Consider the following 26,342-nt stretch of genomic DNA (forward strand, 5'->3'; position numbering starts at 1 on the left):
GGGAGAAGCAGGCTCCTCACTGAGCAGGGAGCTGATGGGGGCTTGATCCCAGGACCCTGGGATTATGAACTGAGCCAAAGGCAACGCTTAACCGACTGAGCCACCCAGAAACCCTGCAAATAATTTTTTAAATAGAAATATGTATTGCTGTCTTGGGAATGAGGTGGGAGGAAGACCTGGTATCCATGAGTCTGTATTCTTGCATAATAGTAATTTGCTAGAGCTAAGTAGTTAGCTGAATCCTTTAGAATGGGTATGCTTTTTCTGGTTTACCAAGGTCTCTATGAACTTTACTCCTTTGTAGTGTTATTCTTGGAGTAACTAGATTTTACACAGGTATTGGACTTTGTAAATATAGAGAATACTTTTGACGTTTTTCTAAAGTAAATCTTAAATGAATTTATTGAAGAATCCTTTCCTTAAATTTTATGTCTGTGGTGACATACACTTGCTTGCATTAGATTTTTGTATTTTTCCCTTATTTAGCTTTGTTTTCTTGTTTTTTTCTCATGTATTTGGTGGAATAAAGCATGAGTATTACTGATAGTATGAAATTATTTATTTTAATATGGTGAAATAACCAGACTAATTGGTAAGTGTGTGTGAAATTCTTATTGTCTTATATTTTACAATTTTGATCTGCTTATTGATTTTATATATATCAAACCATGTTTCTTGACAGTTGGTAACATACCAGAAAAAATTTGTAAAAAAAAACCCACTTTAATTTCTTTTCTCTAATTACAGAATCAACTTCACACCTTCAATGATGTATGCAATAATGAATCCTTGGTATCAGACACAGAAACGTAAGTAGGAACATTAATTTATACATAAGTGTACCATTTTATTGTGCAGCAGCTTATATGGTAGATAATAATTGTGACTATTAGGTTTGAAGTGTTTACTAGAAATTCTTTGCCTTGTGGCTTCATTTGTATAGTCTTGAATAAGCTTTCAGAACAGTATGTTGAAACATTTGTTTTTTAGAAGGTATACCAGCACATAGTATTAGTGTCACAACATGCAGAAGGGTACTATTTATAAGGGAAAATTTAATAGTGAAGAGCATGGTATTGATCGTTTTCAGAAAGCACTCTTGATGCCGATAATGTGAAGACCTCATTTAACATATTTTATAGGGAAAAAACAAGTTAGTGATGTTCATGTTTAGAAAGAAGTAGTTGTTATAGCTTAGGGCTTTTCAGTATCTTAGAAATATTTATTCCAGTATTCCATTTAGGTGTTTGTCCATATAGAAATCCATTTTTAAATCTAATTTGGGTAGTAATATCTTCTGCTTGAAAAGAGTTGTATAGTTTTAAGGTGTTAGAAAATTCATAATTATATGAATGAGTCATATTTTTTCTTTACTCTAACTTTTGTGCATTGATTTTAGTTCTGCCCTGTGGAGTTAATCTCAGTTGAACCCAACCCTTCATGAATTTGAAAGCCAAAGATGGTGTCTCTTTACTCTTTTTCGTCTCCAGGCTAATGACTTCTTATTCTTCCAATGTATGTTACGGTGTTTAGATTTATTACCAGACCATTCTTTCATCTCTGGCAACATTCTTTGTTCGTGATCCCCTTAAAATATGTTGCCTAGAATTGGTCATAGCTTTATAAATTCTGGGTCATACTAGGAGTGCTATTTCCCACTGTCAGGACATTACATAGACTATATCCAGTATGTAAAACTACAGCTCTGGATTTTCCTTTTAATCCTTTTAGTGCTGCCTCCTCCATAAGACTGCCTAAGAGAATGTTAAATTTACCAATGCAGTAATCTCCGCCCCTCCTCCCACTTCTGCGCGCTCTCTCTCTCTCCCTCTCAAAAATAAATAAAATCTTTAAAAACAAAGTATAAGGAATATACATTCTAAAGACATAAAGAAAAGAGGGAGGAGAGTCAAAATTTTGAGGAATAGTCGGTAGAAGTAGTTCAAATTGGGAAAGAAGAGCGTTTTTACAATGTGAGAAACTTGGAGCAAACAAAAAATGTTGTAAATATTGTTGCAACATATGAATTGTGTCTCTCCTTTTTAGCAGTTTTATTAAGGTATAGGTACTGTACCTATCATAAAATTCATCTGTTTTTATAGTGAGTTTTAGGAAATTGACAGGGTTATGCGAAAATCATCACAGTCCAGTTTTAGAACATTTCCATCACTTCAGAAAGATCCCGTTTGCCAATTTGTAGTCAATTCCTAGTGTTAGTCCCACTAATATACTTTCTCTCTATAGATTTACCCATTTTGGACATTTCATATGGATGGAATTATGATAGTCATCTTTTTCATTTAGTTTCTTCCAGTTATTTCACTATACTGTTTTTCTTTTTTAAAGATTTTATTTATTTATTTGACAGAGAGAGACACAGCGAGAGAGGGAACACAAGCAGGGGGAGTGGGAGAGGGAGAAGCAGGCTTTCTGTGGAATAGGGAGCCCGATGCGGGGCTTGATCCCAGAACCCTGGGATCATGACCTGAGCCAAAGGCAGATGCTTAACAACCAAGCCACCCAGGCGCCCCACTATACTGTTTTTCTTGAGGCTCATTGTGGAGTGAATTAGTACTTCATTCCTTCTTATTGCAGAATTGTATTACATTATGTAGATACAACATTTTGTTTTTCCATTTACTAGTTGTTGGCTATTGTGATTATTTCCAGTCTTTGGTTAGTATGAATAATGCTCCTTTATTATTTTAGGGATTTATTTATTTTTAGAGAGAGCTCATGCTCCCATGTGACAGGGGAGGGGCAGAGGGAAAGAATCTCAGGCAGATGCCTCACACAGGATAGAGCCTGAGGTGAGGCCCGATCTTTTGACCCTGAGATCATGACCTGAGCCTAAATAAGAGTTGGACACTTAACTGACGAGCACCCAGGTGTCTGTCCCCTGAATAATGGTCCTTTAAACATTTGTGTACCTTTTTATGGGAATATATTTTCATTTCTCTTGGTAAATAGGAGTATGATGGCTGGTTTGTATGCTCATTTTATGTCTCACTTTTTAAAAAATATCGTCAAAATGTTTTCCAGCATAGCTGCATCATTTTACATTCCTACTAGTAATATATGAGGGATCCAGTTTCTCCCCATTCTCAGCAGCACTTGTTATTATCTGTGTTTTTGATTATAGCTATGCTAGTGGGTATAAAGTAGTATTTCATTATGACTTTAATTTGCATTTCCCTAATTAATGATGTTGAACATCTTTTTATATGGTTATGTGCCGTTCTATTTTGTGGGTTTTTTTTTTTTTTTTGTGAATTGTTTATGCATTTTTTTGCCCAGTGTTTTTTTTTTTTTTTAAAGATTTTATTTTTATTTATTTGAGACAGAGAGAATGAGAGACAGAGAGCATGAGAGGGAGGAGGGTCAGAGGGAGAAGCAGACTCCCCGCCGAGCAGGGAGCCCGATGCGGGGCTCGATCCCGGGACTCCAGGATCATGACCTGAGCTGAAGGCAGTCGCTTAACCAAATGAGCCACCCAGGCGCCCAATTTTTTTGCCCAGTTTTTAATTGAATTGTGTTTTTTATGGACTAGCATAAGATCTCTACTACAGAATGTTCATGGGTGCTTAAGAAGACTATTTTAGCTTTCCTCCCACCTTTCTGTGTTGCCATAATGATGCACATGAATGTTCTGGCAGTTGCTCTCAGGAATATTAACAATGCCGAAAAGAGAGGCAGATGCCAGGTTCTAATTAGGCCATGCTCCAAAGTCATCTTCTGGTTCTAACTGTGATGATGAAGCAGGTTTACATTGGTAAATTTTGAAATCATTGATAAGCACAGAGTTGGGAAAATTGTTTTGAACCTCACAGGCAGGTTAAACAAGTGTGGAGTGATCAGCTCCAGATTTGATATACAAGTCAGAGATCTAGAAAAATAGCAGAATAATCTGTTCCTGTCCTGCCGGTTTGGTTTCATTGTGCTGACAACCTCAGCTGGCATCGTGGATCATGAAGAAGCAAAATGAAAACACTCAGGAGGGAAAACCCTGGGGTTCTTTTTCTAGGGATGTGTAATACGTACGTGCAAATAACATGCCTCAGTGGATTCTTGCGCTTTTTTTTTTTTTTTTTTTTCTGTTGTATGGAGTATTGTATATAGATGTCTATTAGGTCTAATGAGTTTGTAAGATTGTTTGCTTTCTGTATTCTTGTTGATTTTCTGCCTAGTTCTGTTATTAAGGGTAGGTTATTGAAGTCTCCAATTCCATTTAATCCTCCTCATTTTGTGTATTCCATATTTGTGAATTTGCCTGTTTGCTGCAGTTTATTTCTAACCCCCAAATTAATACTTATGCTGTTTCATTGGTCATTTGTGGACATGCACAAAGCAGTAAAAAATCTGTCTCTCAACATGCACATTCCCAATTAAAGTCAAACAAGGTGATGCTCTGCCTTCTTGTTTTAGTGCTGGTACAGAGGTGACCAGAGGTTGGAAATGGTAGCAGGCAGTGCATTGTAGTGCAAGAAGCTTCCGTTCTGAGGTCATTTGAGTAGAAAGTGAATCCCAACTCTGGGTTAGTGGGACAGCCTCAGCCACGTCACCTAAATACTTGTGAATCTCATTTTGTAAGACAGAGAAAAAGGAAGATAAAGTTGTTTTTTAGGGCTTAAGAAGAAAGTGTTTAGTATTAGCTAATTTAGTGCAGCAACTTTATAGAACTGTCATGAGCAACAAAACTGACTGTATTGTCTTTATTTCCCTTCAGTTGTGTGTGTGTGTGTGTGTGTGTGTGTGTGTGTATAATGGAATACCATTCAAACATAAAAAAGAATGAAATCTTGCATTCATGACAACATTGATTGACCTTGAGGACATTACAGTAAGTGAGATAAGTCACCCAGAGAAAGACAAATATTGTAGGAACTCATAGGTGGGCTTGAAAAACAACAAATCCAAGCTTCTAGTGATTGTCAGAGGTGGGGGTGGGGAGTGAGTGAAATGGGTGAAAGGGCTCAAAAGGTGTAAACTTCTAGTTAAAAAATAAGTTGGGGTTGTAATGTATAGCATGTCAACTATAGTTAGTAATACTGTACTGCATATTTGGAAGTTTCTAAGAGATTAGATCTTAAAGGTTCTTATTATCACAAGGAAAAAAAATTTTTGTAACTGCACGGTAATGGATGTTAACTAGAGTTAGTGTGGTGATCATTTCATAATATATACAGATACCGATCATTGTTGTACACCTGAAGCTAATAAAATGTTATATGTCACGTCTCTGATGGCATTTTTATGTAAGGGGTAAAAACCTCCCTTTGCAACACCCTTACTGAAATGGGAGCTTCAAGATACATTTTAGTTCTGTGAAATATATGTCTTTAAATTAGTTTCGCATATGGGCTGTAGAACAAATCGTGTACCTAGATCATACAAGATTTGTGTTTAATCAAACCTGCAGTCTTCCAATCAAAGGCAAATGGCAAGTCACATTCTTGTACTGAGTCATGCTTCTAAAGAGAACCCACTTTAGGATGCAGTTGATGGTAATGATACGTTCTTTTTACACATTAAAGCAGCAGGTGAGAATAATTTGAAAAAGGATTCAAGGGTTCAGTATTAGCTGATTTAGTGCAGTGGCTTTATATAGTATAACTGGCAGGGAGAGTAGCAAGAATTGGCTGTATTGTTTGTCTTTTTCTCCCTTCAGGTTCTATTGCTTTTTGTTTCATGTATTTTGGGAGTTTTTTTTTTTTTTAGGTCCATATATATTTATAGTTGTTATGTTAATGATAATTTCATCTTTTTATCAGTATAAAATGTCCCATTTTGTCTCTTTGAAACATTTTTTGGCTTGAAGTTCATTTTTTCTGATGTTAGTATAGCCATTGCAACTTTATTGTTTTCATGGTATATCTTTTTCCATTCTTATTGTTTTTCCCATTCTCGTATTTTCAACCTGTTTGTGTTTTTAGATCTAAAGTCTTTCATTTATTTATTTATATTTTTTTAAGTCTTTTTTTTTTTTTTTTAAAGATTTTATTTATTTATTTGACAGAGACACAGCAAGAGAGGGAACACAAGCAGGGGGAGTGGGAGAGGGAGAAGCAGGCTTCCCACTGCCGAGCAGGGAGCCCGATGTGGGGCTCCATCCCAGGACCCTGGGATCATGACCTGAGCCGAAGGCAGACGCTTAACCACTGAGCCACCTAGGCGCCCTTAAGTCTGTCTTTTAGAGGCAGCATGTAGTTGGATTTAAAAACCAAATCCTATAATCTCTGCCTCTTTTTTTTAAAGTAGGCCCCATGCCCAATGTGGGGCTTGAACTCAGAACCCTGAGATCAAGAGTTGTGTGCTTTACTATCTGAACCAGCCAGGCGTGCTCATCTCTGTGTTTTTTTAAATTTTATTTTATTATGTTATGTTAGTCACCATACATTACATCATTAGTTTCTGACGTAGTGTTCCATGATTTATTGTTTGCATATAACACCCAGTGCTCCATGCAATACGTGCCCTCCTTAATAACCATCACCAGGCTAACCCATCCCCCCACCCCCCTCCCCTCTAAAACCCTCAGTTTGTTTCTCAGAGTCCATAGTCTCTCCTGGTTTGTCTCCCCCTCTGATTCCCCCCCTTCATTTTTCCCTTCCTACTATCTTCTTTTTTTAAACATATAATGTTTTATTTGTTTCAGAGGTACAGGTCTGTGATTCATCGGTCTTACACAGTTCACAGCGTTCACCATAGCACATACCCTCCCCAATGTCCATCACCCAGCCACCCCATCTTTCCCACCCCCATCACTTCAGTAACCATCAGTTTTTTTTTTGTTTTTTTTTTTAAAGAGAGAGAATGAGCATAAGCAGGGGGAGCAGCAGTCAGTGGGAGAAGCAGACTCCCTGCTGAGCAGACGCTTAACTGACTGAGCCACCCAGGCGTCCCCGTCAGTTTGTTTCTTGAGATTAAGAATTCCTCGTATCAGTGAGATCATATGATACTTGGCTTTCTCTGATCGCCATACTTCGCTTAGCATAATACACTCTAGTTCCATCCACATCGTTGCAAATGGCGAGATTTCTTTTTTGATGGCTGCATAATATTCCATCATATATATACCACATCTTCTTTATCCATTCATCTGTTTCATCTCTGCGTTTTTTTAATTTTATTTTATTTATTTATTTGACAGAGAGAGAGAACAAGCAGGGGGAGTGGCAGGGAGAGGGAGAAGCAGGCTCCCCAAGGAGCAGGGAGCCTGATGCGGGGCTCGATCCCAGGACCCCAGGATCATGACCTGAGCCGAAGGCAGTAGCTTAACCAACTGAGCCACCCAGGCACCTCCATCTCTGTGTTTTGGAGTATTTAATCCATTTACTCTTAATGTCATTCTGTATTTGGATTTACGTCTTCCATTTTGCTTTTGGTTTTCTATATGCCACCTTTTTTGTTTTTCTGTTTCTCTACTGTTTTTATCCTAGTATACCATTTTAATCCCATTGATTTTTTTTTTAATATCTGAAAAATTATTTTCTTAGTGACTACATTATAGGTTACAGAATGCATCTTAGTTGCTTAGTCTTTACTTCAGATTAATAATGGAATTTTAGTAAAATGTGGAAATATTGTTCCAGTATAGCTCTACTCCTTTGTTTCTGATGAGAAGCCAGCTATTAAACTTACTGTGGTTCCCTTGTACACACATTTCATTTTCTCTTTCTGATCTCAAGATTTTGCTCTTCATCTTTGGCTTTTAACAATTTAATGGTGAGTCTAGCTGTGTATCTCCTTGTATATATATCTTAGTTGGAGTTTGTTGTGATTTTTGGATGTGTAGTTGAATTTTTTTTTTTTTAAAGATTTTATTTATTTATTTGAGAGAGAGAATGAGAGACAGAGAGCATGAGAGGGGGGAGGGTCAGAGAGAGAAGCAGACCCCCTGCTGAGCAGGGAGCCCGACGTGGGACTCGATCCCGGGACTCCAGGATCATGACCTGAGCCGAAGGCAGTCGCTTAACCAACTGAGCCACCCAGGCGCCCGAATTTTTTTTTTTTTTTTTTTAATCAGAGTGGGACATTTTGGCCATAATTTCTGGGGGTGTTTTGTCTCTTTGCTTGTTTTTCTCTGCCCACTCCTTCTGGGAGTCCACTTACATGTATGTTTCCAGAGCCCTGAATAGTTGTGATTGATAAAGTTGTTCAGTTCTATCCTTGGCTAAGTTATAGTTACAACTCTGTATTATTAGAAGAGTCCGTGGGTTTCCTTATAATATCCTTGAAGGCACTGAAGGAATGAGGTTTATTTTTTATAATTAGTTGTTGAATTGTCTTTCTGTAAGTTACGCAGGCCAGAGAATTATCTCATGGTTCATAGCTTTTGTAGAGCTACCCAGGAATAGGTAAAATATACCATTCGTAGTTTTGTTTATTTTTTGAAGATTTTATTTATTTTAGAGATAGAGTGAACAAGTGAGGGGAGGAGTAAAGGGAGAGGGACAAGCAGACTCTGTGCTGGGCACAGAGCCTGACACAGGGCTTGATCCCATGACCCTGAGATCATGACCTGAGCCAAAATCAAGAGTCGGATGCTTACCTGTCTGAGCCACCTAGGTGCCCCATTTTTTTTTTTTATAGATTTTATTTTACTTATTTTTTTAAACAATTTTTTTTAAGGTTTTATTTATTCATCAGAGAGAGAGTGAGTGCGCAAGCACAAGCAAGGGGAGTGGCAGGCAGCGGGAGAAGCAGGCTCCCCACTGAGCAAGGAGCCCAATGCGGGACTCGATCCCAGGACCCTGAGATCATGACCTGAGTCAAAGGCAGATGCTTAACCAACTGAGCCACCCAGGTGTCCCTTTATTTATTTATTTTAGAGATAACGTGCATGTGGGGGGACAGCAGTAGTTTTATTTTGATCTTTTACCTTTAGAGGACTATATATCTAATTCATAGCTTTTTATTCTCTTTAGACTTAAATGGCCCCTTTTTTAAAGATATTTATTTATTTATTTGTCGGGGGGAAGGAGGGGAGAGAGAGAGCACCCAAGCAGGGGGAGCAGCAGGCAGAGGGAGAAACAAGCTTCCCGTTGAGCAAGGAGCCCGATGCAGGACTTGGTCCCAGGGAGCATGACCTGAGCTGAAGGCAGATGCTTAACTTACTAAGCCACCCAGGCATCTCTTAAATGGCTTTTTTAATTCTTATATGTATAAACAAGATAAGTTATTTCATCTTTCCAGTTTTTCTATGTATAATTCATGTAGATGGGAAGATATGGGAGCTCTCATGTCAAGTCTTATTTTGAAGCCTATTTTCTTTCACTCAGAATATACTTATCACTACTTTTTTCATTAAATAGCCACTTAAAAACGTTTTTAAAGAAATAGGCAATCTGAAGAAGCCTGTATCTGTTAAAGAAATTGAATCAAGATATTGTCTTCGCTGGGGTTCCTGGGTGGCTCAGTTGGCTAAGCGTCTGACTGTATTATTGGGCTCCGTGCCTGCTTAAGATCCTCTCTCTCCTGCCCCCCCCCCCAAAAAGAATTACTGACTTTGCAAAACAAAAAGCATCAGGCCCATATGTGTTCACTGGTGAATTCTACCTAATATTTAAAGAAGGAATTTAAGGAAGAAGTTACCCTAATACCAAAACCAGACAAAGACATGTAAGAAAACTATAGACCAGTATGTCTCATGAACATAGATGCAAAAATCTTCATAAAATAGAAGCAAATCAAATCCAACAATGTATAAAAAGAACTATATGCCACACCAAGTGAGTTTTATTTCAGGTATACAAGTCTGGTTCAATTCATGTAATCCATCACATCAACAGGTTAAGGAAGAAAAACCACACAATCATATGAATAGATAAAGAAAAAGCATTTGGCAAACTCGAACACTTAAGATAAAAACTCTCAGTAAATTAGGAATAGAGGGGAACTTCCTCAACTTGATAAAGAACCTACAGGTAACATCATATTAATAGAACCTCAGAGGTTTTCTGATCAGGAACAAGGAAAGTGTGTTCTCATCATGTCTTTTAACATTGTACTGGAATCCTACCTAACGCAGTAAGGCAAGGAAAGGAGATAAAAGTTACACCGATTGGGAAGGAAGAAATTGGTCTTTGATTGGAGATGACATGATCATCTATATAGAAAATCTGAAAGAATTGACAGACTCATGGAACCTAGTGAAGACAGCAAGGTTACAGGATACAATGTTAATGAAAACTCATTTTCTTTTCTATATATCAGTATTGAACACATGAAATTTGAAATTTATTATTTTTAAAAAATAATAGCACGAGCAGGGTGGGGCAGAAGGACAAGCAGACTCCCCGCTGAGTAGGGAGCCCAATGCAGGGCTTGATCCCAGGACCCTGAGATCATGACGTGAACTGAAGTCAGATGCTTAACTGACTGAGCCACCCAGGCACCCCTGAAATTTGAAATTTAAAATAAATACCATTTATGTCAGCAGTATAAAAGTGAAATACTTGGGTATAGATCTTCATATTTTGTTAAATTTCTGTGAGGAAAGTTGTAAAACTCTGATGAAAGATACCAAAAAACTAAATAAATGGAGAGAGATTCCATGTTTATGGATAGAACATGTGAAAATGTAAAGATAACAGTTCTTCCCAACTTTGATCTATAAATTCATTGAAATCTCAAAATCCTGGCAAGTTATTTTCTGGATATCAACAAAATAACTCTTAACGTTTATTTGGACAGACAGAAGACACATAATAGCCAAGACAATATTGAAAGGAAAAGAATAAAGTTGGAGGACTGATGCTGCCCATCTTCAAGATGTACTGTAACATTGCAGTAATCAAGACAATGTGGTATTGGTGACATAGATCAATGGAACAGAACAGAGAGCTCAGAAATAGACCATCTAAGTATAGTTAGTTGACCCTTGTCAGAAAAGCAAAGGCAATACCATGAAGCCAAGATAGTCTTTTCAGCATTGAAGCAATTGGACAACCACATGCAAAAGAAAGAATCTAGACACAGACCTCATACACTTCATAAAAACTAATTCAAAATATACACACAAGCATAAAATGCAAAACTATATCACTCCTAGCAGATAGGAAAAAACCTAGATGACCTTGTGTATGGCACTGACCTTTGGGATGCAACACCATGATCCATGAAAGAAAGAATTGGTAAGCTGGAGTTCATTAAAATTAAAAACTTGTGCTCTGTGAAAGATAATGTCAGGAGAATGAGAAGATAGCCATAGGCAGGGGGAAAAATATTTGCAAAAGATATGTCTAATGAAGGACTGTTAATCCAGAATTTACAGAGAATCATGAAATTTAACAGTAAGTACATGAACAATCTGATTAAAAAGTATGCCAAAGATTTTCTCAGCCATCTTGCCAATAGAAGATACACAGATGACAAGTGCATGAAAAGATGCCCTAATATCCTCTTTCGTCAGGGAAATGCAAATTAAAACATCATTGAGATTCCACTGCACGTCTGTTAAACAGTCAACATTCAGAATACTGATAACACCAAATGCTGACAAGGATGTGGAGCAACAAGAACTCTCATCTGTTGCTGATGGGAGTGCATTCCACTTTGGAAGGCAGTTTGGCAGTTTCTTACAAAACTCAACATACTCTTACCATAGGCCTCGCAGTTGTGCTCCCTGATATTTACCCAGAGAAGTTGAAAACTTACATCTACACAAAAACCTGCACACAGATGTTTATAGCAGCTTTATTCATAATTGTCGGAACTTAAACCAATGGGATATTTCTAAATGAAGCAAAATAGAGAAATTACGCTGAGTGAAAGAAGCCAGATTAAAAATTATGTAGTATATCTTTTTTTACACATGAAATTCTAGAGAATGAAACTGTAATAACAAAGCAGATCACTGAGGAGTGTGGTTGTGGGGACTGGAAAAGGGATGGATGACGGGCTTAAAGATACTTTTTGGGTTAATGTGTATGTTTGTTATCTTGATGGTAGTGATGAATTCATAGATGTATACTAAAGCTTAAATTCATCAAACTGTGTACTTTAAGTGTGTTCAGTATATTACATGTCATGTATATCTCAAAGGTGTAAATGACAACTGATAAACTCACACTTATTGGTAAAACTAATAAAATAGGTTAACTTCTATGCCAGTGAGTTATTAATTCTAAAAGAGAATTGGTAGCTCTTCTTAAAAAATGAAGGGTGATCTACAAGTGTTGTAAGATGTTTACTTTTTGAAATGGAGAATGAGATGTTCTGCACAATCAATTGATATATTTAGGGATAACTTAATCACCTTAATCACCTTATTAATATCAGGCAGGGGACTTTCAGTTTGGCTTTTAGAGAATTTTTTTTTTTTAACCCTTTTGGTAACCTATTTTTCTGATGTTATCTTATTGTAGAGGGCATATTGGGAAACCTTCCCTGAATGCTGAAATGTCTACTGTGGAAATTAAAAAGTGGGAAGGCAAAGTCTTAGAATGAGAAAATATGTTGCTTATTGTTACACTTGGTATTTTCACCTGTGTACTCCTTATCTTTCCATATTTGTCTTTGCTTTATAAATTCAGGCAATATTACCATTTCTTTTAGTTTTTTTTTAAATTAATATTTATTTATTTTAGAGAGAGAGAGAGCACGAGCAGGAGGGGCAGAGGGAGAGGGAGACAGAATCTCAAGCAGACTCCATGTGGAGTGTGGAGCCCAACCCAGGGCTCAGTCCCATGACCCTGCGATCATGACCCCAGCCAAAGCCGAAAGTCAAGACACCCAACCCACTGCGTAGGCTACTCAGGCACCACTCTTTTAATTGTTCTTCATGGTACTCTAACCAGTTAATTATTTATAATCACTTCTTTATAATTTGTTTGTGGTCAAATTTAAGTTTTGTGGGGCACCTGGCTGGCTCAGATGGTGGAGCATGTAGCCTGTGACTCTTGATCTCAGGGTCATGAGTTCAAGCTCCACATTGGGCATGGAGCGTACTTAATAAATAAATAAACTCACCTTTAAAAAACATTTAGGTTTTCAACTGAATCTGCCTTTTTGGCTTGGGAAAAAATGATATTAATAATTTTTTTAACGTGTTAACTGTTTTTATTATTTGACTTTAGGTCCATTGCAAAAGAACTTGCAGACTGGCTTATAAGCAACAATGTGGTAGAGCATATATTTGGACCAAATTTACATATTGAGGTTTGTGGACAATTACATGACTTCTCTGCTCTATTAAGAGAACAGTACTTTAGAAAATTAGCTGTAATAAGTTTTTCTTTTCCAGATTATCAAACAGTGCCAAGTGATTTTGAACTTCTTGGCAGCGGAAGGGAGACTGAGTACTCAGCATATTGATTGCATTTGGGCTGCAGCACAGGTAATGTTAAAAGCACACATTTATTAAGTGCTTCCTTATTATTCTAAGGGTTTTATTCCCTTATGAGGTAAGTTCTCTTTTCCTAAATATATAGCTAAATAAACCGAGACATAGAGAAAGTTGGGCATGGATCTGTGGAGTCTGGCTTGAGAGTCTATGTCTTACTATATTATGGGTAGAATTGAAGGAAATGAGAGTCAGTCAACTGGACATTCTACATGAAACCATCTTGGTTTATTAAGAGACATTTACCTATTATTTTTTTGTTGATATAGTAAACCTTTCTATCCTGAATGTTGTATTGGTATTTTTCTTTCCTCTTATACTGTTTTCTCTAGTTTTTTGAATAAGCATATATCTACATGGTTCAAAATCCAAAAAATAAATATAAAATATATGTTAGGTATTCTCCCCCCCCGGGTCCCTGTTTCCCAAGAATACCATTCTTCTAAGGTGCATCATAGATTTTCTACATAAATAGCTGACTTGAAAGCTTTTTTTCTTGTCTTCCCTTTTTTTTTCTTTTGGTCCTCTTTATTACAAATGTTGCATACTAAGTGGACTTGGCTTTTTTTCATTTATTTATCGTCAAGATTATTGCATATCAGTATATAAAACACCAATGTTTTAAAGCGGGCGTAGTGTTTTAGTACATGCATGTATGGTAATTTATTTAACCAATTCCCGTTCATAGGCATTATTTTTTTCCCAATCTTTTCTGTTATAAAGAATGCTAAAATAAGTTTTAACATGTTCATTTCATCTGTGTGCAAACGATTTATCTTTTAAGGAGAATTGTTTGGTTAAAGCATCTGTTCGATTTACTTGTGGTACATAATGGTGTGATAATGCCTGTTTTCCCTCATCTTCCTCAGTATGTTGTGTCCTTAAACTTCTTGATATTTGCTAAACTGATGGGTGAAATGTGTATTTTAAATTTGCATTTTGTTTATGTGAATCAAATTGCAAATTTTGTGTTTAAGAGCCATTTTTTTTTTCCTTTACTGGGAGTGTCTGTTGATATTCTTTGTCATTTATCAGTGATTTTACTTTACTTCTTTTTTGTAGGAGAACTTTATATATCCGTGAAATTGGACTTGTGTCTGTGTTAAGAGTTATTTTCTACTTTGATGTCTTTTGGTTAAGGTGGTTTTTGGTGTTCAGTTTCAAGTTTGTGGTTTCAAACTTGTTGAATTTGTTTTATGTCCTGTGGATTTTTCTTATGGTGTGAAATGCCTTTTCCACTCTAAAGTTATAAGAATGTTCTCCTTTAGTTCCTTCCTGTTTCAATTTTATATTTTAGTCTTTTTTTTTTTTCTTTTAAGATTTTTATTTGAGAAAGAATTAGAGAGAGAGAGAGCATGAGCACGGGTGGGGGTGGTGCAGAAGGGCAGAGGGTGAGGGAGAAGCAGCCTCCCTTCTGAGCAGAGAGCCCAACATGGGGTTTGATCCCAGGACTCTGGGATCATGCATAACCTGAGCCGAAGTCAGACGTTTAACTCAGTGAGCCACCCAGGCGACCCTATATTTTAGTCTTTGATCCATTTGGAGTTTTTCTTGGTTCAAGATGTCATTTATCTAACTTCTTACCCATTTTTTTTGTTATGTAGTTGTCCCCATTCCACTTGTTCAGTAATTCTTCTTTTCCTTATTGAATTGAGATACCAGTTTCATTTTGACTAGGTCAGTTTCTGGAGTCTGTAGACTGACCTATCAGTATATCCAGTCATGATCTGTATACCAGGGATTGGTAAACTTTTGGCTTGGTAAACAAGGCTTTTGGGGCTGGCCACTTCATTTTGTAAATATTTTTTGCAACATAGCCTTGTACTTTCTTTGACATACTGCCTGTGGCTACCTCCATACTGCAGTGGCAGAGTATAGTACTTGTATATTTATATAGTATATATAATACTTACCACTTTAAATCCTGAAACATTTACTGTCTGGCCCTTTAAGAAAACATTTGCTGATCATGGGTTTATATTAATGTCTTTACTTTTTTTTTTTTTTTGAGTATTTGTTCATATCTGGCAGAGCTGGTTCTTTTTTATATATTTTTAAAGAATTTTTTCTGGGAATGCCTGAGTGGCTCAGTTGGTTAAGCATCTGCCTTCAGCTCAGGTCATGATCCCAGAGTCCTGGGATCGAGTTCTGTGTTGGGCTCCTTGCTCAGCGGGGAGCCTGCTTCTCCCTCTGCCTGCTCTGCCTGCAGTTCTGCTTGTGCTCTCTCTCTCTCTGACAAATAAATAAATTCTTAAAAAAATAAAGAATTTTTTTGTATTTTCATGTAAATATTAGCATTGACTTATTCTTTAAAAATATTGTAATTTTAATTGTAATAATGGTGAATTTGAAGAGAATCAAAGTTGTCTTCCTGTCCAGAGCTTAACACTGTTTATTTTCTTCTGTATCATTCAAAATTTTAAAGTTCCTTGTATATAAGTTTTATTTTATATTAAGCTTATTCTTAGGAATTTCAGTTACATTATTGCTATAATAATAGCCATTTTTTCCCATTATACTTACTTTGTCCATTGTATTTCTCTTTTTTCCATTATAGTCGATTACTTCATATATATATATTTTTTAAGATTTTATTTATTTATTTGAGAGAGAAAATGAGATAGAGAGCATGAGAGGGGGGAGGGTCAGAGGGCGAAGCAGGCTCCGCACTGAGCAGGGAGACTGATGCGGGACTCGATCCCGGGACTTCAGGATCATGACCTGAGCCGAAGGCAGTGGCTTAACCAACTGAGCCACCCAGGCGCCCCTGATTACTTCATGTATTCATACACTTTTTATATGAACAGTTTCAAATTTTTGATAATAATTATGCGTCTCGAGACCTTACATCTTAGATTGGTTGTGGTAATTTTTCAATACCTTTTCTTACTTCCCATATTTAATACTGTATATTTATACATTACTGTCATTTCAGTAAAGAAGCACTTTCAGAACAAAGGGAAATTTTCTGAAAATTTTATGCATTTTAGTAGATTTAAAATTTTTATTTTGTTCAGAGCAAGACTAGGAGAATAGAATAATGATAAGTGTATCATTACAGAATAAATAGCTAGGAATAGTGGAGCATTCTTTATTGAAACTGAAGTTCATCAAATTGATAACTGGTAGTATGGCCTGTTAAAGGTTTTAGCATTTTGCCCTAGCAAGAATTTGAAGTGACCTAGTAAGGGAATAATTAAAAATTGTGGCATAATCTATGATACAGTTTGTAAAAACTTAAAATATCTATAAAAGATTATATAAAATAAGTATATTTTCAGGTTTAATTTAATTGGGACTTTCTGCGGTTTGTTACTACTTTACTTCTGAAGCTACCACAAATTTAGAATTATCAGGAATTTTTACATTTTGGGTTTTTTAAGAATTTGAGCGCTAAATATAATTAATTTCAAAGTCTGGGGTTTAGTTTCATACAGTTTTACCTTAGTCTTTTTTCCTCCCACGTGGAGTAAGTTTTTGAGGTCACTTTGCTCCCTGAGATACACACACACACACACACTTCACTCATAGTAATTGGATTAGCTGCTGCTTTTTTCATTGTTTGTATCGTAACTCTTATATTGGAATCCAAGGAGAAAATAGCAAAAGTGACAAATGGATTTGAAATTGATAGAAAAAGTATTTATAAATTTTTGAAAAATGCTTATCTTTGTGATTAAATGTAAGTTCAAATAATGTAATGGCATTTTCATTTATTGGGTAATTCCCATTATGTTTAGTAATGCGTTATATTGACCACAGTGTGGTATAGCTTTTGGGAAGCAATATAGCAGTTCTGTTTCTGTAATTCTGTATATACATGTACACGAGGATGTTCGCTACAGCATTGACCATATAGCAGAAAAGGAATGTCACTGTAGGACTATTTTAATAAGTTTTGGGAAATTCATATAATGGTATCCTTTGTAGTCATGAGAAGGACTGAAGGTGCTGTATTGTGTTCACGTGGAACAATATGTACAAAACAGTTTTACTAAACACTGCATAGGTAATCTTTTATTGAGAGAAAATCCCATATATATGGTGTATTCTCCCAATGTGTATTTAAACAGTTATAAAAAGAGGATGCATCTATATATATATATATATGTATGTATATGTATTACATGTATATACATGCAGTGTGTGCTTATGAATGCCTGGAACTATTTGGAAAAATAATAGAAGAAATTTTAATAGGTTTATTTGTGGGTAAGTGATCTGGGATAGATGGAAGACTTCCTTTTTATTGTCTATGCTTATGTAAAGTTTGAAACTTTTACGTGTGAATATTAGTTTCTCAGTAAATACAGAGACTAGTATATAAAGTAAATATTTCGACATTTAAATGACTCTCTACCATTTAAAGTTACCTATTTTGGTTTGATTTGGTTACCTTTATGTTTCCCTCTTACAGACCCTTTCACTGTAAAATGTTTTAGTCATAGGACATCAAAAAATACCTTCAGAATCCTTGCATTCTATTAGAATTTATTGTTAAATGCTTTCCAGATTTGAACGCTTGTATAAATGCATGTAAATTACTGAATAATAATTTTATCTTAATATAGAGCTAAGTTTTTGGGGAGAGATCTTTGTGTCAGTGACAAAAGTCAGATTCTCTAGGATTTAGTAGGACATAAATGTCATCTGATTCAGATGTGCTTTATGCACATAATTATCATTAGATTCTCAGAAGGATTAGTGATGACTAATTTTAGAAGCTTATTCCCATATGAGTGCTTATTAGCTTCAGCATGTGTACTTGTATACACATTTAGATTACTGCTTTATGAGACATGCTGCTAGCATGTGAAGTTATGACTCTACTTGAGTTAGAATCTGGGCACTGTAATATCCTTCTGTGTTACATCTTAGAGATTTGAATTCTTTCCTTCCTGCCTTTTTAGGAGTTCTTAACATGAGATGTGTTCTTTTTTTATGTTGTTGAGTGTCTTCATGTATGCCTTTGTTACTCGTTCATATTTAGGAAAGATGACTAGGTAAGTGGTCTAGGTATTCTTGGCTGTTGTGAAATAGTTTTTTATTAGAGCTTTCTCAAGTGGGACTCCTGTTTGGAAACATTTTCAGGCGTAGTAATGATAAAACAACTCATATTTTTCTCATTAGAGTCACTAGGCTTTCTGCCTGTGGAACTTCTAAAAGAGAGAGTGAAAAGGGATACTAGTATCTGTGCTTAAAAGCATGGTTTTATATAATTTTTTACCCAGGGGAGAGCCCTGGTAGATGGGTAGAATTAAATAAGTTGGCTGTATTTTTCTGACTCATGGCTAACAAATACAGTTATTAAGAGTATTCAGTGAAATCCTGTTTTATTTCCATAGCTCCTGCTGTCCATCAGATCTAGGTCTCTGAGTCCAGTAGCTTTCCCAGTTACAGTGGGAAGGTTAACTTACCTCCTCTGCTGCTCACTCACAAATTACTTTGAGCTATACCCTTCTCTGCCTGTACGTTTTAAAATGCATTCCCTTCGTTTTAGTCTTTCAGAAGTTTGTTGAAATCTAGTATCTATTATTAACTCTCATTTTCTTTGTGGGTTTGTTTCTTTTCATTCTAAATTACAGTGATTGATTCTCTTCTACAGAAGATGAGAGAATTCTCATTATTTATCTTTTCTCATTTTCTCCTTCCCTGTTTTTACTGTATTATTTGTACTTTATCAAATTATGTTTTAAATTCTACACTAGAACCATAATTTCTACAGTTGTTTAATGCTAATTTTGTATTTAAGTATATGACCCACCACCAATTCTTTTTCCTCATTTCTGTTTCTTTCATTCCATAATTAATGAGTATTTATTCTTGTGGATTTCACTGAGTAGCCTTTGTTTTCCCTAAAGAGAAGTTTGTGGATGTTCTATTCTGGGTTACGACATACTTGAGATGTCTGTTTTCTTTGTACTTGAAGTGTTTGACTCGATGTAAGATACCAAAGCCACTCTTACTTCCCCTCAAAACTTTGTAGTAGACATGATTACTAGTTTGAGTTTTGGGATGATGCCTTTTAACACATATATTTAATTTTTCTCTTATTTTCTTCATTAATTTTTTTTATTGTGATACAAATATATAAATATTAACATAAAATTTACCATTTTAACCAATAGTAACTGTACAGTTCAATGCCATAAATACATTTAGTGTATTGTAACCATCACCACAGTCTGTATCCAAGACTTTGACACCATCTCCAACAAAAACTCTGTACCCATTAAACAATAATTGTCAATTTTTCCCTCCCCTAAGCTCTTGGTTTCCTATATTCTACATTCTGTCTATATGAATATGCCTATTTTAGGTACCTCATTTAAGTAGAATCATAAAATATTTGACTTCCTACACACAGTGTTTTTGAGGGTTATCCCTGTTATCACCTATATAAAAATTTTTTTTATGGCCAAATATTCCATGGTTTGTATATACCACATTTAATGTATTAATTTCTTTTTTTTTTTTCTTTTAAGAGTATTTGAGAGAGAGAGAGAGAGAGAGTGTGTGTGGGGAGGGGCAGAGGGAGAGAATCTCGAAGCAGCTCTATCCTACAACCCATGCGATCATGACCAGAGCTGACACCAAGAGTCAGATGCTCAACTGACCAAGCCACCAGGCACCCCTAGTGTTTTCATTTCTACATGCATGGACATCTGAGTTGCTTCTTTCTCTTGGCTATTTATTGTGAATAATATTTCTGTGAACGTGGCTGTACAGCATATGTTTGAGTCCCTGCTTTCAGTTCTTCTGTATATATACTTGGGTTAGAACTCCTGGGTCATAAGGGTGCCTGGGTGGCTCAGTTGGTTCAGCATCTGACTCTTGATTTTGGCTTGGGTCATGATCTCAGGGCTGTGAAATTGAGTTCCGCATTGGGCTCTGCACTGGGCATGAATCCTGCTTGGGTTCGCCCCTGCCCTGCTGCACATGCTCATGAGCGCTCTCTCTCTCTCTCTCTCTCTCTCTCTCTCTCTCTCTCGAAAAGAAAAAAAAAAAAAAGAACTGTTGGGTCTTATGGTAATTGTCTCTTTAATCTTTTCACTTACTACCAAACTTTCAACAGTGACTGCAGTATTTTACCATCCTTGCCAACACTTGTTAGTTGCCTTTTAAAAAAAAATTTAGGTGCATGCTTCAGTAGCACATATACTAAAATGATTGGCATGGCCCTGTACAAGGATGACACTCACATTCATGAAATGGTCCATATTTTAAATAAATAAAAATGTAGTCATTCTAGTAGGAGTGTAGTGATACTTCTCTGTGGCTTAAATTTGCATTTATTTGCATTTCCTAATGACTAATGACTTGAGCACCCTTTCATGTGCTAACTGGCCATTTGTATATCTTTTTTTGAGAAATGTCTATTCAGGTCCTTTGCCCTTTTTTTGAATTGGGTTGTTTGGGAGTTTTTTGTTAAGTTTAATACTACTTTTTACCTTCTGGATGTTAATTCCCTACCAGATAAAATTTACATATATTTTCTCCAACTCCTGTGAGTTTTCTTTTTCTTTCTTTAAAGTATCCTTAGATTCTGAGGTACCTGGCTGGCTCAGTTGGTAGAGCATGGGACTCTTTATCTTGGGGGTGGTGAGATCAAGCCTCACCTTGGGTGTAGAGCTTACTTAAAATAATGATCAAGTATCCTTAGATGCACAAAAAAGTCTTTTAATTTTGATGAATTTCAACTATCTGTTGTTTTTGTTGCCTGTGTTTTTGGTGTCCTAGTGATGAAACCATTGTCAAATCAAATGTGAAGATTTTCCCCAGTGTTTTCTTAGCAGAGTTTTATGTATTTATCTCACGAGTTTAGGTCTCTTACCCATTTAGGCTGGATTTTTGTGTATGGTGTAAGGTAAATAATTTGTGAATATCCAGTTTTCTCAGCACCTTTTGTTCAAGAGACTGTCCTTTCTCCATTGAATGGTCTTGGCACTGTTGTTGAAAATCAGTTGACCATTTATGTGAAAGTTTATTTCTGGGTGTTCTACTCCATTGGTCTGTATATTTGTCCTTCTGCTAATACTATACTGTTCTAATTACTCTTGTTTTCTTGTAGGTTTCACAGGTTTTTTTTGTTTTGTTTTTAAGATTGTTTTGGCTTTTAGAACTCCTTGCAATTTCCTATGAATTTGAGGATTGGCTTTTCCATTTCTGACCAAAAAGACTTAGAATTTTGAAGGGATTGTGTTGAATCTGTAGATCACTTTGGGGTAGTATTAACATATTAACCATGTTAAGTCTTTCTATCCATGAACATGGGATGTTTTTCCATTTATTTAAACCTTAATTTCCTTGAGCAGTGTTTTGTAGTTTTCAGTATACAAGTATTTCACCTCTTCTTTTTTTTTTTTTTTTTAAGATTTTATTTATTTGGGAGAGAGAACGAACGGGGGTAGGGACAGAGGGAGAGGGAGAGAAGCAGACACCCTGCTGAGCATGGAGCTCCACATAGGGCTCGATCCCAGGGCCCTGAGATCCTGACCTGAGCCGTAGTCAGATGCGTAACCGACTGAGCCACTCAGGCATCCCTCACCTCTTTGGTTAGATTCATTTTTGAGTACACTTGATCCTTGAATAACACAGGTTTGAACTGTCTAGGTCCACAAACATGTAGGTTTTTTTTTTTTTTTTTTAGTAAGTACAGTATAGTACTGTGAGTATATTTTCTCTTACAATTTTCTTAACATTTTCTTTATTGTAAGAGTACAGTATATATTATATATAACATAAAAAATATGTGTTAACTGTTTATGTTACTGGTATTCTGGTTTAGGTTTTTGGCTTATGTTCTCGGTTAGACTTATGGTCAGCAATAGGCTTTTGATAGTTATGTTTTTGGGAGTCAGGGTTATACCCAGCTTTTTGACCACACAGGGAATCAGTGCCCCAAACCTCTGTGTTGTTCAAGGATCAGTTGTATTTTATTCTTTGTGTGCTATTGTAAATGGAATTGCTATCTTAAATTCCTTGTCAGATAAGTAATTGCTTGCGTATGAAAACATAGCTGAATTTTGCTTGTTGATCTGTACTCTTACATTGTCTATTTGATTTTTAGTTCTAGCTTTTTATATATAGGTTTTTCTGTATGTAAGATTGTGTCATTTTTGAACAGTTTTACATCTTTTCTAATTTGGATGCACTAAATTTTTTGTGGGGGGTGGAGTCCAATAACTCTGGCTAGAATTTCAGTATAGTGTTGAATAGCAGTGATAAATGTGAGCATCCTTGTCTTGTTCCTGATCCTATGGGGAGAATCAGTCATTTATCGTTGAGTATGCTGTTAACTGTGGGGTTTTCATAAATATCCTTTATCATGTTAAGGAGTTTACCCTCTATTCATAGTGTTCCAAGAATTTTTATTATGAAAGGGTGTTGGATTTTGTCAGATGGCTTTTCTGCGTCAATTAAGATGACCATGTGGCTTTTTTCCATTGATTAATGTGTTAGACTAATTCTCTTTTTGAACCACACTTGAATTCCTGGGATAAATCTTACTTGGTCATAGTCAGTAATCCTTTCGGTATGGTCTTGGATTTGATTTGCTAATAGTTTCTGGAGGACTTTTTGTCATTTATGAAATACTGCTTAGTAATTTTCTATTCTTATGAAGACTTTGGCCTCATAGAATGAGTTAAGAAGTATTTCCTTCTGTTCAGTTTTTGGGGAGGATTTGAGAAGGATTTGTGTTAATTTTTTATTAAATGTTTGTTAGAATTCCCCAGTTAAGCCATGTATTTCATGCATTTCTGATTTTTTAGCTATTTGTCTTCTTCCTCCTTTTTTTCAAGCTAGCTAAATGATAATCTTTTAGAAGAACCAACTATTGGTTTTCTTAATTTTCTGAATTGTTTTTCTAATCTGTATTTTGTGTCTGTGCTCTGATCTTTATTTCTGTTCTTTTAGCTATGAGTTATAAAGTATGTTTATAATTGTTACATCTCCTTGTTGTATGGAACCTTATATTAATAAATTATATCACTGTTTGTTAGTCTTTTTAAAAAAAGACATAACTGTAAAAGGAAACCATATAAGTTTTTACCCTCTGAACCATTTTTAAGTTCTAATAGTGACTATCCATATTGTTGTATAACAGATCTCTAAAACCTTTTAATCTTCCAAAACTGTACTCATTGAATAACAAAGGGGCATCTGGCTGGCAAAACATGCAACTCTTGATCTTGGGGTTATGAGTTTGAGCCCCACTTTAGGCATAGAGTTTACTTAAAAATTAAACAAAAGAAAACAAAAAACCAGTAAGTCATTGAACAACAACAACTCCCCTATTCTTCTGACTCACAGCTGCTGCTGGCCACCATTCTATTGTTCGTATTGTTTTGACTACTCTATATATTTCACATTAGTGGAATCCTATAGTATTTGTCCTACTGTGACTGGCTTATCTCATTCAGCATAATGTCCTCGTGGTTCACCCATATTGTAGCATGTGACAGGATTTCCATTCTTGTAAGGTTGAATTATATTCCATTGTATGTATGTGCCACAGTCATCTGTCAGTGGACATTTACTTTGCTTTCATCTTTTGACGGTTGTGAATAATGGTCCAACGAATATAGGTGTACAAGTATCTCTTTGAAATTCTTTTATTTACTTATTTATGTGTATATGTATGTATAATCTCTACACCTCCTGTGGGGCTCGAACTCATGACCCCAAGATCGAGAGTTGCATCCTTTTCTGACTGAGCCAGCCAGGCACCCCTGAAATCCTGCTTTTAATTCTTTTGGTTATATACCAAGAAGTGGAATTGTTGGGTAATGGGGTAAGTCTCTTTTTTTCTAGTAACCTTTTAAAAATTTAAAGTCTGTCTTACTTGATTTTAGTATAGTCAGCCCAGCTCTCTCTTGCTTATTATTTGCACAGAGTATCTTTCTAATCCTTTAACTTTTATCCTGTTTGTTGTGTCTTTGGATATATATTGTGTCTCTTGTAGACTACATACAGTTGTATCATGTTTTTAAAATCCTTTCTACCAATCTCTGTCTTTGATAGCAGAGTTTAAGCCATTTATATGTATATATATGTATGTGTATGTATATTTATATACATATTTTTTGTTTAGATTTTGTTTTCAGAGAGAGAGAGAGAGAGTGGGTGCATGAGTGGGGGGGGGGGGGGGGGGGGGGGGGGGGGGGAGGAGCAGAGGGAGAGGGACAAGGAGAATCTGTGCTAAATACATCACCTGACGTGAGGCTTGATCTCACAACCCTGGGATCATGACCTGAGCCGACATCGAGTTGGATGCCTAACCGACTGAGGGACCCATGTACCCCTAAGCCATTCATATTTAAATTAATTCCTCAAAGAGTGATTTACTTCTGCCATTTTTCTGTTCCTTTCTATATGTCTGACGGTGTTTTTGCCTGTCATTTTTGTTATGGCCTTTTGTAGTTGTTTGTAGTTGATTTTTTGTAGTTTGGATTTCCTATCTTATTTCTTTTTTTGTATATTCTATAGATAATTTGTGTTTAACATGGAAATTACATTTAACATCTCGAGATTCTTATTGTCTAATTTGAATTTGTCAAATAGTACACAAAAATTATGCTCTTGTATAGCTCCTTCTCCCTCATTTTTGTTATTCATACAACAGATTTCAACTTAATACATTGTGTGCCCAGTTATGTAGATTAATAATAATTCTTTTTGCTTTTGTGACATATAGCAAAAGGTGGAGTTACAAATGAAAATAATAATATTAGCTTTTAGGGGCACCTGGGTGGCTCAGTCGGCTAAGCGGCTGCCTTCAGCTCAGGTCATGATCCCAGGATCCTGGGATCGAGCCCCGCATCGGGCTCCCCGCTCAGCGGGAAGCCTGCTTCTCCCTCTCCCTCTGCCTGCCACTCTGCCTACTTGTGCTGTCTCTCTATCTCTCTGTCAAATAAATAAATAAAATCTTTAAAAAAAAATAATACTAGCTTTTAATTGCCTGTGTATTTATCAGAGGTCTTTATTTAGTCACTTGCTTCTTCTCGTTTCATTCTGAAGGACTTCCTTTGGCATTTCTAGCAGGACAGGTCTAGTTGTAGTGAACTCCTTTAGCTTTTGTTTATCTGGGAATGTATTAATTCCATGAGTATGTTGTTAGGTTTGATGGTTTCCACAAGTCCCTTAGAATCTGTTTACTTTTCCTTATTTCCTTCTTGTCCCTTAAACTCAATAATTTCAGTTTCCATAATTTCAAGTTTGCTGTTTTCTTCTGCTTACTCAGATGTGCTGCTGAACCTCATCTAGTGTATTTTCATTTCAGTTCTTTTATTTCTCAGCTTCTAATTTCTCATAGCTCCTTTTTAGAATTTGTTTCTTTAATGATATTCTCATTTTGGTTAGGCACTGTTTTCCTGTTTTTGTCCTTTTCTTCCTTTAGGTCTTAGAACATTTTTAAGGTAGCCATTTTAAGATCTTTGTTGAGAGAGCCTGACACATGCGCCTCCTTAGGTATATTTCCATTGATTTATTTTATTCATTTCAGTGGGCCACAGTTTCCTATTTCTTCTTACACCTTGTTTGTGTGTGTGTTTTAATTGAAAACCAGACAATGGAATTTTATAATGTGGTAACTCTGGAAATAAATGAGATTCTCTTTCTTCAGAGTTTGTTTTTTCTTGGGGGCGGCGCATATTTTTGTAGGGAGTTTCTGTGTATATGTAATTTAGTGATTTAAAACTTCCATTCAATACCTGGCGCTCATCACAAGCACCCTCCTTAATCCCCATCACCTATTTAACCCATCCCCCCTACTGCCTCCCCTCTGATAACCATTATTTGTTCTCTATAGTTCTTGATTTGCTTCTCCCTCTCTTTTTTCCCCTTGTGCTTGTTTGTTCTTTTAAATATGAGTGAAATCATATGGTATTTGTTTTTTTCTGACTGATTTTGCTTGGCATAATACACTCTAGCTCCATTCATGTTGTCACAAATGGCAAGATTTCATTCTTTTTTTTTATGGCTAAGTAATATTCCC

The 26,342-nt window shown here is 36.1% G+C and overlaps 1 protein-coding gene and 1 non-coding gene across 2 annotated transcripts in view; both read left to right on the forward strand.

Annotated features, from left to right (window-relative positions):
* The window catches only part of USP34 (ubiquitin specific peptidase 34), a 263,530-nt gene that overhangs the window by 96,379 nt on the left and 140,809 nt on the right, over nt 1–26,342 (forward strand). Inside the window, 3 exon segments of the mRNA XM_044918540.1 lie at nt 748–809; nt 13,080–13,161; nt 13,247–13,339. Of these exon segments, the coding sequence (XP_044774475.1) occupies nt 748–809; nt 13,080–13,161; nt 13,247–13,339 (237 nt within the window).
* Nucleotides 20,462–20,571, forward strand: LOC123326094. The gene has a single exon (XR_006540877.1). It is a non-coding gene; the product is annotated as a U6 spliceosomal RNA (small nuclear RNA).

Source organism: Neomonachus schauinslandi, chromosome 10 (genome assembly GCF_002201575.2).
Source record: "Neomonachus schauinslandi chromosome 10, ASM220157v2, whole genome shotgun sequence".
Taxonomy (NCBI): Eukaryota; Metazoa; Chordata; class Mammalia; order Carnivora; family Phocidae; genus Neomonachus; species Neomonachus schauinslandi.